The sequence below is a fragment of the Saccopteryx bilineata genome, chromosome 11 (genome assembly GCF_036850765.1).
Source record: "Saccopteryx bilineata isolate mSacBil1 chromosome 11, mSacBil1_pri_phased_curated, whole genome shotgun sequence".
Taxonomy (NCBI): domain Eukaryota; kingdom Metazoa; phylum Chordata; class Mammalia; order Chiroptera; family Emballonuridae; genus Saccopteryx; species Saccopteryx bilineata.
Window position 1 is genome coordinate 80,255,561 of NC_089500.1, and position 13,646 is coordinate 80,269,206.

Genomic DNA, 13,646 nt, shown 5'->3' on the forward strand with positions numbered 1-13,646 from the left:
GGAGGCGGCGTTTGGCAAAGACCTTCTGGGAGCCCAGCCCCGGCCCCCTCCCATTTATATCTTAACCCGAAACACTGGTGTTGGTCCCGCGGAGGAGGAGCCTGTGTCACAGGGGAGCTCCGGGGCGTGGAGGTCACCGTCGGGGGGAACAGCCAGAAAGGAGCGGAGCCGGGGCTGGACCGCGTCTTTGTGATTCCCTGATGCACACAGGCTGCGCGGCCAGGAGTCCCGGTTCCCAGGACGCAGGATTCTCCATGCGGAAGCGCGGCTATGCTGGAAAGACAGGGCGAGGCGGGGGTTTTCCTGGGCGGTGTCCCCGGACCTGCTAGAGCAGTGTGAGTGTGTGCCTACACATGCATGTGTGCACACACGTGGGACAGTGCATGTACATGTGTGTGCCTACGCATACATGTGTGCAAGCGCATCAGTGTGTGCACGCATGTATGGCAGTGAATGTACATGTGTATGCCTACACTACATGTGTGTCTGTGCACACACACGTGGCAGTGTATGTGCATGTGCGAGCCTACAGGTACATGTGTGCATGTGCGTCAGTGTGTGCACACACATATGACAGTGCACACGCACATGCCTACAGGTACATGCATGCATGTGAACGAGTGTGTGCATACACGTGCCGTTGTGCATACACATGTGTGTGTGCACACACGCATGCGCACACGTGCTGTCAGGCCTCCACGGCCACGGTCCTAGGGCTGCCCTGGAGCCAGGCAGGGGAGCCAGGAATGGGGTGCTTTGGGATCCCCGGTAAAGGCAGCCCCTGCTCCCCACGGGCTGACGTGATGCCGACGGAGAGGCACGGCTCCTGGAACGGTGGCACTTGTAGTTTCCAAACGCTGCTGTGTGGTGCGCACGGTGGACGCAGTGTCTGGGAGGGTGCAGTGGAGGGTGTCACCTTTCCACCCCACCCCCTTCCAAACTCACAGACAGCCTCTGAGCCTCTGGGGACCCCAGCTGACCCCAGACTCGGGGCTGGCCCGTCACGGCCTGGGCCCCTCAGGGATGAGTCTCCTTTCAAGCCAATTATTTTGGCCCTGGTCCAACTTCCGAAGGACACTGTGTGCTTACTGTGCCTTTGAAATATTTTTACAGAATGGGGGCGGGGACACGGGCCGCGGCTGAGAGCGGACGTGACTGCTAGAGCCTCACGCGTCTGCACGTGGTTGGAACTTGCTCTTTTCTCACAGGCCGAGCTCGTGGGAACAGCCTGGGGTTTTTCCTGTCTTCCTGATCCACTGATGCCCCGTCAGACGCCCCGTGGGGCCGCGGGGCCTTGGCTCCAGGGGGCGACGCTGCTCCCCATGAGACAGACCTGTGCAGGAGGACAGGAGGCCGGCCGCGTCTGGGCCGCTGTTTGCTGCTAGGGCCCGTTGTGTGGACGCCTGTTTTGAGATTCGTGTTTAAGACTCAGTCATCAGATCACACAGGGGACTCGGGATCACGTCACGATCGATGTGCTCACGCCGTGACCGTGTCCGCAGGGGCCGTCAGTTTTATTTCATGATTTGCTCACATGTCCCCGTGACTGCACTGCCTACAGGAGGCAGCACCTCTTGTGTGACGGGTGTCGGTTTTGCAGTTGGTGTAAATGGCTCACAGGCTGTCACAAGACGAGCACAGAGCGCTAGGCAGGGGAGGCAGCGCTGGGGGGCAGTCCAGAGGGACAGGAATGAGGAGGTGGGTCGCAGAGCCCAGCAGGCCCATGTTCTGGTGCTGACCCTGCTGCTTCTGTCTTTTAGGTGCTCACATCCTGCCGTGCCTTCCTCCTCTCAGCACGAGTCCCCACCAAGGTAGGTGCCGCGAGTTCTTCCTTCCAGCACATGCACACGTGCACACATGCACCACACATGCATGCACACAGGGATGAGCACACGCACATGCACACAGTACTCCCAAACACGTACACACACACACATCCAAATACCCATGTACATGCAGCACACATGCATGCACACATGGACACATACATGCATACCATACTCCAAGCATGCACACACATTCAAATACCCACATGCATGCACACACACAAAACACACACACACTCTCTAACACATGTGTGTACACATAACCTGTACCATGCACACATGTGCACACACATTTACATAATACTCTAAAATACATGCACATGCGCACACTCTTAACACACATACACATGGAGGTATTCACCACACACATGCACGTGCACACACACATGCACACAATACTCCAACACATGCACATGCACACACATATGCACACAATACTCCAACACATGTACACGCACACACACAGCTCCCCACCTCGTTCCTCAGTTATATAGTCGTGGTTTTGGCTCCTGTGTGCCGCGTTCATCACCCCCTGCCCCCCGGGAGCACTAAATCAACCTGTGACGCGGGACATGCCACCCCCTGCTCCCCCTTCGGGTAACGTCCCAGAGACTGGGGAAGGCTCTGAGCTGGGTCCCCGTGCCCGTGGGGTCCCGTCACGCCCTCTCCGGGGACTGGGTTCCTGGGTCCTTCCATCCAGCAGCGGAATGCTTCCCAGGGCCTGTGTGTGTGGCTCTGAGAGGCGCCTGGCTAGCACGCGGCCACCTCAGCCCCGCTGTGTTTCTGGGTGGACGGTGAGGGCAGCAGAAACCGAGCTGGCCCTGCCCCTGTCGTCCGTGGGAGGTTGAAAGGACGCAGAACCGGAAGGGAGATTAGTGGCCACTGTCCAGGCAGAGGGTGCGGGACTGGACGGATTTTGAGGGAAATGGATGCTGGGCACAGGAGAAGAGGGGAAGGAACCCCTATTTCTAAAGTAAAAGGGAAACCACTTTGTCCATGCCGAGAGAGGGGAGACTTCTATTTATTTTATAGCTATGTGTTCCATTTAGTCATGGTTTAAAATTCCTGAATGTTGTATTTCTCTAAACCCGTTTAAAATACGAGTTCTTACAGAAGATGGTGGAATGGATGAGGACTCGAGTAATTGATCTGAATGTAACTCACACAGGACAGGGAGTAGAAAGAAGGAAAAACAGACACAGCCATCATCACCCTGCTGGGACTTCCTGAAGGAACATTTGGAGATAAGAGAAAGAAAGTATATTTAGATGGCTCACTTCAGACATTCATTTCTAAATGAATAAAATACCAGGACAGAAGCACATAGCCTTTCCCCTGGGTTTGCCCAGGATGCATTTTTAAAAGTCAAACACACCCCTTCCCGTTGGGGACGCACGTACACTCTTCTCTGAGAAACGGTCACTATCTCAGTGAGGGAACGGCGCTGTCACAGCACCCTCCTGTCAGAAGCTGGTAGCATTTCTGGTGGTGGTATTTTTTTTTACCTTGAATTATGTTCTCTGACCCTGATCACAGGTCTTTGTCTCCCTCCCCCCCCCCTCGACTGCAGCTCGAGCTAACCTTCAGCTACTTGGACATTCACGGCGTCACCAGCAGCAAGCCCACACAGGTGAGGGTCAGCCACGGAGACCTGTTGTCCTCTAGGCGCAAGCTCATCACCTCCCCTCCCCCTGAGTCTCTGAAAAAACCGTGAAACCTCCTCTGTGTGGCTTCACCATTGAGTGATTTCTTGAGAGCATGCCGAAAAGCTGGATTAGGGACCGTGGAAGGTTCTGCATGGGAGATGGGTCGGAGCTGGTTCTGATAAGGACAACCTTCTCCATAACCATTGGGAAAGAGCTGATCAGCTCTCTTTGTGAGTGATGTCAACGTGAGGGTGCGCTTGCTTAGAGATTTCGTACAATTTTAGTTGTAGGAACAAAATTTCACAGCTGTGATATATAGTACTAGGCAAGGGCTTTCTGGGAATACAGGTGACATTTTTGGTATTCATGAAACGGAGACTTTTAAAAATAGCTCAGCCATGGCCCTGGCCGGTTGGCTCAGTGGTAGAGCATTGGCCTGGAGTGCAGAAGTCCCGGGTTTGATTCCCGGCCAGGGCACACAGGAGAAGCGCCCATCTGCTTCTCCACCCCTCCCCCTCTCCTTCCTCTCTGTCTCTCTTTTCCCCTCCCGCAGCCGAGGCTCCATTGGAGCAAAGATGGCCCAGGCGCTGGGGATGGCTCCTTGGCCTCTGCCCCAGGCGCTAGAGTGGCTCTGGTTGCGGCACAGCGATGCCCCGGAGGGGCAGAGCATCGCCCCCTGGTGGGCGTGCCGGGTGGATCCCCGGCCGGGCGCATGCGGGACTCTGTCTGACTGTCTCTCCCCGTTTCCAGCTTCAGAAAAATAAAAAAAAAAAAAAAAAAAAAAAAAAAATAGCTCAGCCACGAGTAACTCGCAGACAATCCAAGCGCAGGATCTGGTCAGTTTCCCATGTATCCCCAGGAAACGGCCGCGGTCAGGGTGCCGAACACGTCCCTCCTCCCAGATTTCCTCGGACACCTGTCAGCCGTCCCTCCTGCCCCCCCTCAGCTGCCGGCCCCTGCTCTCGGCCCATGCAGACGAGTATTCCTTTTTCTAGAACTTTCTGTGGCCAGGGCCCTACAGCACATACACTTTATCTTCATGCCTTCTGTCGTCAGCGTCATTGCTGTGAGGTCCAGTGACCTTGCTGCACGTCTGTTGCCATGTAGTGTCTTGGTGTGGCTTTCTCACAGTCCCCCCCCCCCCCGCCCCCTGCCTGTTCCCCGGACGAGGGACACTCGGGCGCGGCCCAGGTCTGGGCGATGGCCAGGAAAGCTGCCGCAACGTTCACGTGCCCCCGTCTCCGGCGGGAGGGACGCAGGCTCTCGCTCCCTGCGAGTAAGCGTCCAGGCATGTGGCGGCTGAATCAGGCAGTGACGCCGTTCCCGGGCGCCCCACTGTTGTCCCGGGCGGTTGTGTGATTTGACACTGCTGCCAGCAGCCAGCGGGTCCCCGTCCCTCAGCCCGTCCCCGACCCTGGCGTGCCTGCCCCAGGGTGACGTGGCCCCTTCTGGCGAGTGTGCCTGCTTCCTGTCACACCTGTGTTTCCCTCGGCGAGGGAGGGGCTGGGCATCTTTGTGTCGCTTGTTTGCCCTCGGTGGCCTCTTGGGTCGAGAGCCACTTCACGCCTCTTCCCGCTTTTTACGTTGAGTTGCTCGTTTTCTTCGAGGTTTGAGGGTTCTTTGTCTACTCCGAATGTCTGGGCTTGTCTGAGAGATGAATCACTCACATTTCCTGTCTGTCTCCTGTCCTTTTCCTCACAGCGCCTCTCAAAGTGCAGGAGTCTTAAATTCTGGTGAGTCTCGTGTATCCGTATCTTCTCCCACGGATTGGGTTCTCTCGAGGTCGGATTGCACGAACCTTTGCTTGACCCCAGTCCACGGAATGCTTTCTGTCTTCTGCAAGTTTTGTGGTTTCAGGTTGCATAATTAAGTCCACGACCCATTTGGACGTAATTTTTGTGTACGAAGCCAGTGACGTGCGGGTGGACCCGGGCTCCGTTCCTTCCTTCTTGGGGGGTGTGTGGCGTGTCCGCCCACATGCTCCGTTCCTTCCTTCTTGGGGGGGGTGTGGCGTGTCCGCCCACGTGCTCCGTTCCTTCCTTCTTGGGGGGGGTGTGGCGTGTCCGCCCACGTGCTCCGTTCCTTCCTTCTTGGGGGGTGTGTGGCGTGTCCGCCCACGTGCTTCGTTCCTTCCTTCTTGGGGGGGGTGTGGCGTGTCCGCCCACGTGCTCCGTTCCTTCCTTCTTGGGGGGTGTGTGGCGTGTCCGCCCACGTGCTCCGTTCCTTCCTTCTTGGGGGGTGTGTGGCGTGTCCGCCCACGTGCTCCGTTCCTTCCTTCTTGGGGGGTGTGTGGTGTATCCATCCGCCCACGTGCTCCGTTCCTTCCTTCTTGGGGGGTGTGTGGTGTATCCATCCGCCCACGTGCTCCGTTCCTTCCTTCTTGGGGGGTGTGTGGTGTATCCATCCGCCCACGTGCTCCGTTCCTTCCTTCTTGGAGGGTGTGTGGTGTATCCGCCCACGTGCTCTCTACCGTGTGTGTGAGAGGCAGCTGTCTCCCGCTGAACGGGCTGTCACTTTGGTTGTGGAGATCACTTGTTCCCACAGATGCCGGTCTGTTTCTGGACGCTGAATGCTGCCCTGTTAGTGTTGGTCTGTCTTGATGTCCCCGTGGTTACTGTATGCCTTGGTTACTGTAGCGTCGCAGGAGGACTTGATGTCCGACAGCATCAGTCCTTCAACCGGCTCTTCCTCTGCAAAGTTGTTTCAGTGACGCTAGGTCCTCTGACAGGCATTTAGACTCGCCTGATTCTGAATCTGTGAGTCACTGTGGGGAGAGACGGCGTCTTTGCCACACGGAGTCTCCGACCCAGGGAACCGGTCCCTGTCTCCGTTTATCTGGGCTTCTGTTTCCCTCGGTGGTGGTTTGCGGTAGGGCGCAGCGGACGGGTCTGGTACCTGTTCCGTTCGGTTTGTTCCTAAGTATCTTAAGTTTTTGATGCTCTTCTAGTGGGTGTTGTTTTTAAGATTCAGTTTCCAGTGGCTTCTTGCCGGTGCGTGGAGATGCAGTGGGTTTTCTGTGGTGCTCCTGCTCCTGCTCCTGCCTCCCCTCCACGCTCCGCTGACGGCCCGGCAGCTTCTCCGCAGAGGGCTTCGTCTTCTGCCCGGACGCCGTGTCTCTCGTTCGTAAGGGCTTTTACTTCTCTGTTTTTCACCGATGCCCGTCTGCTGTGGGGAGACGTTCCTCGTGGGCCCCTCGGGGACTCTTGAGCTCCCCCGCGCCTTGCTGGGTGCGGATTCGTGCTCTGACCGCGCTTGTCCTGGGCTGCTTCCCGGGGTTACCTGTGCCGTGAGCAGCCTGGGGGGGGCGGGGGAGGGGACGACGGAGTGTTTCCTCTGGACAGCGAGCAGGCGTGCTGACTGCTCACCACGGAGACAGGACGCTGCTCAAGCCCCAGGGTTCCTTTTCCTGTCAGCCGTCCACTGTGCGTGCGGGCATCTGTCTGAGCCCTCTGGGTCCCCCTGCGGGACTCGGGGATGGGGGGGGACAGGAGCAATCCGTGCAAACATGGTACCCTTTGCGGGCCATCAGTGACAGTGTGCTTGGACCCTGACCCCAGTCTCCCGTCTCCTGTCAACGGTCATGACACAGCGACAGGCTCGCGCATCGGCTGGTCCGCAGGGTGACCTCACATCTCAGCCCCTCAGGCCGTGTGGCTGGCGCTCTGAGACGGGGCTGAGGAGAGGGGGTGAGAGCAGACATCCCGTTTCACTCCTCGTCTTCGAGACAGAGTATTAGTTTTTTTCTCCGTCAGGTGCAGTGGTAGCTGCAGGGGTTTCGTAGCCGCTTTCTATCTGGTTCGGGAAGTTATCTTCTATTCCTACTTGGCTGAGAGTTGTTTGTTTTTTATTTTTTTAATTAGGAATTAGTGTTGGATTTTATCAAATGTTTTTTTTTTCAATCTTTTGAGATTCTTGTGTGTTTTCTTATTTTATTTTTTTTATTTTTCTGAAGCTGGAAACGGGGAGAGACAGTCAGACAGACTCCCGCATGCGCCCGACCGGGATCCACCTGGCACGCCCACCAGGGGCGACGCTCTGCCCACCAGGGGGCGATGCTCTGCCCCTCCGGGGCGTCGCTCTGTCGTGACCAGAGCCACTCTAGCGCCTGGGGCAGAGGCCAAGGAGCCATCCCCAGCGCCCGGGCCATCTTTGCTCCAATGGAGCCTTGGCTGTGGGAGGGGAAGAGAGAGACAGAGAGGAAGGAGAGGGGGAGGGGTGGAGAAGCAGATGGGCGCTTCTCCTGTGTGTCCTGGCCGGGAATCGAACCCGGGACTTCTGCACGCCAGGCCGACGCTCTACCACTGAGCCAACCGGCCAGGGCCTGTTTTTTATTTTTTAAATTAGGAATTAGTGTTGGATTTTATCAAATGTTTTTTTTTTCTGTCTTTTGAGATTCTTGTGTGTTTTCTTATTTTATTTTTTTTATTTTTCTGAAGCTGGAAATGAGGAGGCAGTCAGACAGACTCCCGCATGCACCTGATCGGGATCCACCTGGCATGCCCACCAGGGGGCGATGCTCTGCCCATCTGGGGCGTTGCTCTGTTGCAACCAGAGCCATTCTAGTGCCTGAGGCAGAGGCCAAGGAGCCATCCCCAGCGCCCGGGCCAACTTTGCTCCAATAGAGCCTTGGCTGCGGGAGGGGAAGAGAGAGACAGAGAGGAAGGAGAGGGGGAGGGGTGGAGAAGCAGATGGGTGCTTCTTCTGTGTGCCCTGGCCAGGAATCGAACCCGGGACTCCTGCACGCCAGGCCGATGCTCTACCACTGAGCCAACCAGCCAGGGCTCTTGTGTGTTTTTTTTTAGAAAGTTTGTTAATAGGGTGACTTCCCTTGATCGATTTTCAACTATTAAATTGACCCTTTCCCTCTGGGATTAACTCCATTCGGTCACGTCATGTGACCCTTTTTATATATTGTGGGGCTCCATTTGTGAAAATTTTGGGAAGAAGCTTTGCACCCACGTTAGAGTGACTGACTGTAGTTTTCCATTTTTAAAATGTTTTCTTCTGCTTTCTATATTAATCATGGGGTCACAAGGTACGTAGAAAAAGTCGTTCTTCAATGATTTTAGAAACATTTATGTGGCGTTGGTATTAATTCTTTAAACGTTTGCTTGAATTTACCAGTGAAGTCATCTGGGCCTAGACTTTTCTCTTTGGGAAGGTTTTTAGCTATGAATTCTACTTTTTTTTTTTTTTTTAAATAAGTATTATTTATTTATTTATTTATTTTACAGAGACAGAGAGTGAGTCAGAGAGAGGGATAGACAGGGACAGACAGACAGGAACGGAGAGAGATGAGAAGCATCAATCATCAGTTTCTCGTTGCGCGTTGCGACTTCTTAGTTGTTCATTGATTGCTTTCTCATATGTGCCTTGACCGCAGGCCTTCAGCAGACCGAGTAGCCCCTTGCTGGAGCCAGCGACCTTGGGTCCAAGCTGGTGAGCTCTTTGCTCAAGCCAGATGAGCCGGCGCTCAAGCTGGCGACCTCGGGGTCTCGAACCTGGGTCCTTCCGCATCCCAGTCCGACGCTCTATCCATTGCGCCACCACCTGGTCAGGCTATGAATTCTACTTTTTAAAATATAGACACACATTCATGGGGTTTCTTCTTGAGGGAATGTAAGAAATTTGTTCTTTATATCTCAGTAGTGAAATTTATTGATACATAGTTGGTCATTGTATCCAATTGTTACCTTTCACATATCTGTAGGATATTATTCCTGACATTGATAATCTGGTTCTTCTCTCCTTTTTTTTCTACATTAGTCTGGTTAGAGAATTATCAATTTTATTATTCTCAAAGAATTTTCTTTTATGCTTCATTGATTTTTCTCTATTGATTTCTTGCTCTGATCTCGATGGTTTCCCCTTTTTTCTATTTGATTTTAGTTTTAGTTTTCAGAACTACAAAGAAAATGTGTGTGTGTGTGTGTGTGTATGTGTGTGTGTAGTTTATTGGTAACATTCCTCAAAGAAATTGTGAAAATGGCCACTTTATGTTGATGGAAATTACATACAAATCCTTGGAACTTTTCCCATAGTTCCTTAGAGCCGTGCTTTATCCTGTGAGCTCATCGTTCTCTGGAAATGAGTTTGGAAGAACAGCATTAGCTCGTGAATAGGGTTACCTCGCTCATGAATGACGGGCATAACCAGGACTTTCCTGCTGGTCTTAAATCAGAGATGCTCATGTTTGTGGTTTGTGGTTTGGGGATTGGGATGGGAACAGAAGGGTACTATTGATATGTGAATTCCAAGGTTATCATCAAAATATATACAGTCCGCTCATGGGAAGGATGTTGGACAGCAAGACTAACTTTCCCACGTGGTTGCCGGAACTGGTCTTAGCCCCCGATAATAGTCCCGCCCCTCCTTCACGTGTGACGGTCACGGGAGCTGGGGACACAGCAGCCCACCCCAGTGCGGGCAGCCCTCCCATCACTGTAGGCGCCAGACGAGTAGCTCTGTAGTGTGACCTCAGGGTCACGTGGTCCCATGGTGTGACCGTGGAGGTGACATTCTGGTGAGACAGTTCAGACATCGGCCATATCAGACACTTAGTCATGTTTAAAAGCTGATGTTTCAGCGTTGCCAGGGTGCTTTAAAAAAAAATACTGATTCTTTCATCAGATTCCCTCTCCCTGTCATCAGCCTCCACACACGCACACACCACACACGACAGTAGGGCTCAGTGTGTCTGGGTGGAGGGGACACCAGTGTTTATGAAGTGCATCTCTTGGTCTTGTTCCGGAGGCTGGGCATGAGCAGCCCGTGTCATCTCCGACCCGAGGTCCCCACGCAGTCTCAGGAGGCGACAGCATCTTGCCCGCGGCGCTCACGAGGTAGCCTTGACGACGACATTCTTTTCTCGTGTTCTCTGGGAGTTGTTGCCGTGGCCATTGCTGTTTCTATCATGGCTGAGCTGTAGCGCTCACATTCCGACGAGACAGACGGGTGGGACGCACGATCTTGGTTGTACGAGTGAGAGCGGACGTGTTGAGTCAGGGAGGTGTGGCGGCTGCCTCCTCGTTCCTGTGCGCACGTGGGGGCGACCCCTGTCCCCGTGCTCCGGGCCTCACTGCCGGGGCCCCTTCCGTGGGGGGGGCGGGTGCTGTGGCATCCGTGGTCAGCAGACTGAGGCCGGCAGGGACATCGTCTTAAGGTGACAGGGTTTCTGGACCGTTTCTGGGACAACGGAAACACCTGCTGTGCTTTTCTCTTCAAGAATAAGGTTAATTGTTTTCATTGTCGCAGAATGACTGTGGTTAACCATCCGTGGCCGTTTGTGTTAGAGGAGAGAAGAACCCAGATCGGTTAGCTGGGGTTTTAGTTTAAAAAAAAAATGCTTCTCTTTAAGTTTGGTCAGGCTGTTCTTCCTTAAAAAGAAGGTGGGTGGGGGTTGGGAATTTGAATCTCACGTCGAAGCTTCTTGCTGACTATTATTTTCACTGTGTGTTGGAGGTCAGGGATGTCTAAGCTAAAGGTCTTCTAAACGTGCTGTCTTCCTGCAGCCAAACCAGCTGCAGGGAAAGCAGGTGCCAGAGAGGGAGCTCGTCCTCCTGACGGGGTGACTAGCGGTGACTGTCTCACCCGTGTCACACGGAGGTGGTCCCGCCCGCCCTGCAGGGTTTTTACGTGGGGTTGGCCTGGACGGCCTCCTGTCTCCTCCTACTTGTCACCTCGATTTCTCCCCCCGTCCCTCTGCGCCGTCCTGTGCAGTTAAACACGATTAGGCGTCAGGATGAAGTGGCATCAGAGGAGGCGACTCACGGGTGACTGTCCTCTGAACTGTAAAACTGAGCGGAGGCCCTGCGTGTGGGGAAGGAAGAGCCTGCGGTGAACGTCGTTTCTCGAGGTGGGGAGGCCGGGGGCTGGGCGGGGACGCAGACCCCGTGGTCGCCCCCCACCCCCCGCAAGTGTCAGCTTCTTAAAACATGCACAGGTCGGTGCTTATGAGACGTCAGAGCCAAACACCACAAAGTGGCTCTGGGCCCCCGCACGACCCCTCATTGCGGGATCCCGTCAGGAAGCACCTTCAGGTCAGTGAACAGCTCCTGCGCCATCAGTTTCGTGGCGAGGATGCTGTCGATTAGATTAAAGATCCGGTTTGTATACAGCGAGCCGAGGAACTAGCGCCGAGGCGGTGTGCGCTCCGCCCCGGTGAACGCGTTCTCGGGGGGTGCCTGCGGGAAGGCTCTGTTCTCGGGGCTCAAGCCACCTGAGTCTCTCTCTCTCTGGTCTCATCGTTTGGACAAGTAAATCGCCTTATGTGTCCTTTCGGCGTAAAGACTTCGAAAGACGGGTTGTGATGATTCTTAACGTGGCTAATTTTAGGACAACCGAAAGCAGATCTAAAAACTGGTTAGTTCATGCGCTTGGTTAGTGGCCTGTTAGGTTGGTTTTGTAGAAATGCAGTAACAGCTAGAAGTGTCCGTGTGAGGAGAGTGTGAGGCAGCCGTACTCCAAAGGGAATCATTTCACGCGACTGTTTTTGAGATCCTTGGTCATCTGTTTTTTTAAGTGATTCAAGTGGACCCTTTCTATGTGACATGTGTCTGTAATCAACCCCTTGCTCCTTCTGTGACCTGCTGCTTTCTTCAGGTGGGTTTGTCCTTGATGGGGGGACTAGCTCTGTGACCTCGGTCTCGGCCATGTGGGTATCATTTTGGACGTCTCCAGCAGTTACTACCTTTTAACATCATCCTTTCTTTCCAAGCATCCCCCCCTCCCCCTCTTCTTAGAGAAGGACAGACTTTTAGAAACATTTGATGGCTCTTTCGTTATCAGGCCAATAAAGGTTTTCACATTTCATTTCAACGCCTCATAAGGTTTCTTGTCTTTAAAGCAAGTTTTAAAAAGGAGAAAGGTGCCTGTCACACTGCGTAAGGTCCTCACAGAGGGGTTTTCCTATCAGGCCGGGCAGTGGGGCTTTGAGAGGCGCCCGCTCCAACCAGCATCTGGGTGGAGGGAGAGGAAGACGTGTGTGCGAATGTAGAACTTCAGCCTCCACCAAGGGGGGGCGCAGAGGGGGGACCCCGAGTCTGCAGCAGGGTCCTTAGTGACACTTGCTGCAGTTTGGGGGCGTTTCTGACCACCTGTGCACCCTGGACACCAACAGTCCACGAGTGCTGTTCTAAGAAAGGGCTTCAGAAAATGCTGGAGACGCCGAGTGGGCATCAGCGTGAGTGTGGTCCCCGTCACTTATGATGAAAAATGTGAGGAATCGGGTCCTGATTAAGCAGTGTCCCTCCTGACCCCCCCCCCCCCGGCTCTTGCAGATGGTCCTGGAAACCGAGAAGTACGCCCTGTCCCTGAGGACGGCGTCGCCCGAGGACGTGAGCGAAGTGCTAGCCCACGTGGGCACCTGCCTACGACGGACGTTCCCCGGCCTGTCTCCCACGTGAGTGCGGGGTGGTGGGCAGGGGGCAGGCCTCCTCCGCCGCGGCCCACGCGTCTGCGTCTGAGGTTTCCCGGCCTGTCTCCCACGTGGGTCCGGGCGGTGGGCAGGGGGGCAGTGCGCAGGGGGCCAGCCCACGCATCCGTGTATGAGGTTCCCCGGCCTGTCTCCCACGTGAGTCCGGGCAGTGGGCAGGGGGGCGGTGGGCAGGGGGCCAGCCCGCGCATCCGTGTATGAGGTTCCCCGGCCTGTCTCCCACGTGAGTCCGGGGCGGTGGGCAGGGGGGCGGTCCTCCTCCGCCGCGTCTGAGGTTCCCCGGCCTGTCTCCCACGTGAGTCCAGGGCGGTGGGCAGGGGGGCGGGCCTCCTGCACCGCGGCCCGCGCGTCCACGGCTGAGGTTTCCTGGGCACGGCCCTCTTCCTCTGGGGCTCACCCTGCTTTCCACCGCGACTGGGGGGCCGACTGCGTGATGCACGGGCGTCCCCTGCTCTGTGATGGGGGCAGAGCTCTCTTTCCCTGTGCTTTCTTTTCTGATCCGTAAGAGGACACTTAAAAAACAACAACACAACTGACGTAATGATTTAAACAGCTCAGGTATGCTTGACTTCCATTTGGTTTTCTGCCCTGTGCACACGGCTCGCTTGTCCCCATAAACTCCTGGTACTCTGTGACGTGTTTTCCTCAGGTTGCATCGCACGGTTCTGTCCCAGGAAGTGGATGGATGCATTTGTGTTGGTTCTGGGTCTAGGGAGACTCGGGGAGGGGGAGGGGGTCACC

At 55.1% G+C, this 13,646-nt stretch overlaps 1 protein-coding gene across 4 annotated transcripts in view; it reads left to right on the top strand.

Annotated features, from left to right (window-relative positions):
* CARMIL1 (capping protein regulator and myosin 1 linker 1) overlaps nt 1-13,646 on the top strand; it is a 207,269-nt gene that overhangs the window by 67,158 nt on the left and 126,465 nt on the right. For all 4 annotated transcript variants that reach the window (XM_066246343.1, XM_066246347.1, XM_066246344.1 and 1 more), the window contains exons 3-5: nt 1,761-1,811; nt 3,397-3,456; nt 12,751-12,872. In XM_066246343.1, coding sequence (XP_066102440.1) covers nt 1,761-1,811; nt 3,397-3,456; nt 12,751-12,872 — 233 coding nt within the window. The remainder of the gene's footprint in view (nt 1-1,760; nt 1,812-3,396; nt 3,457-12,750; nt 12,873-13,646) is intronic.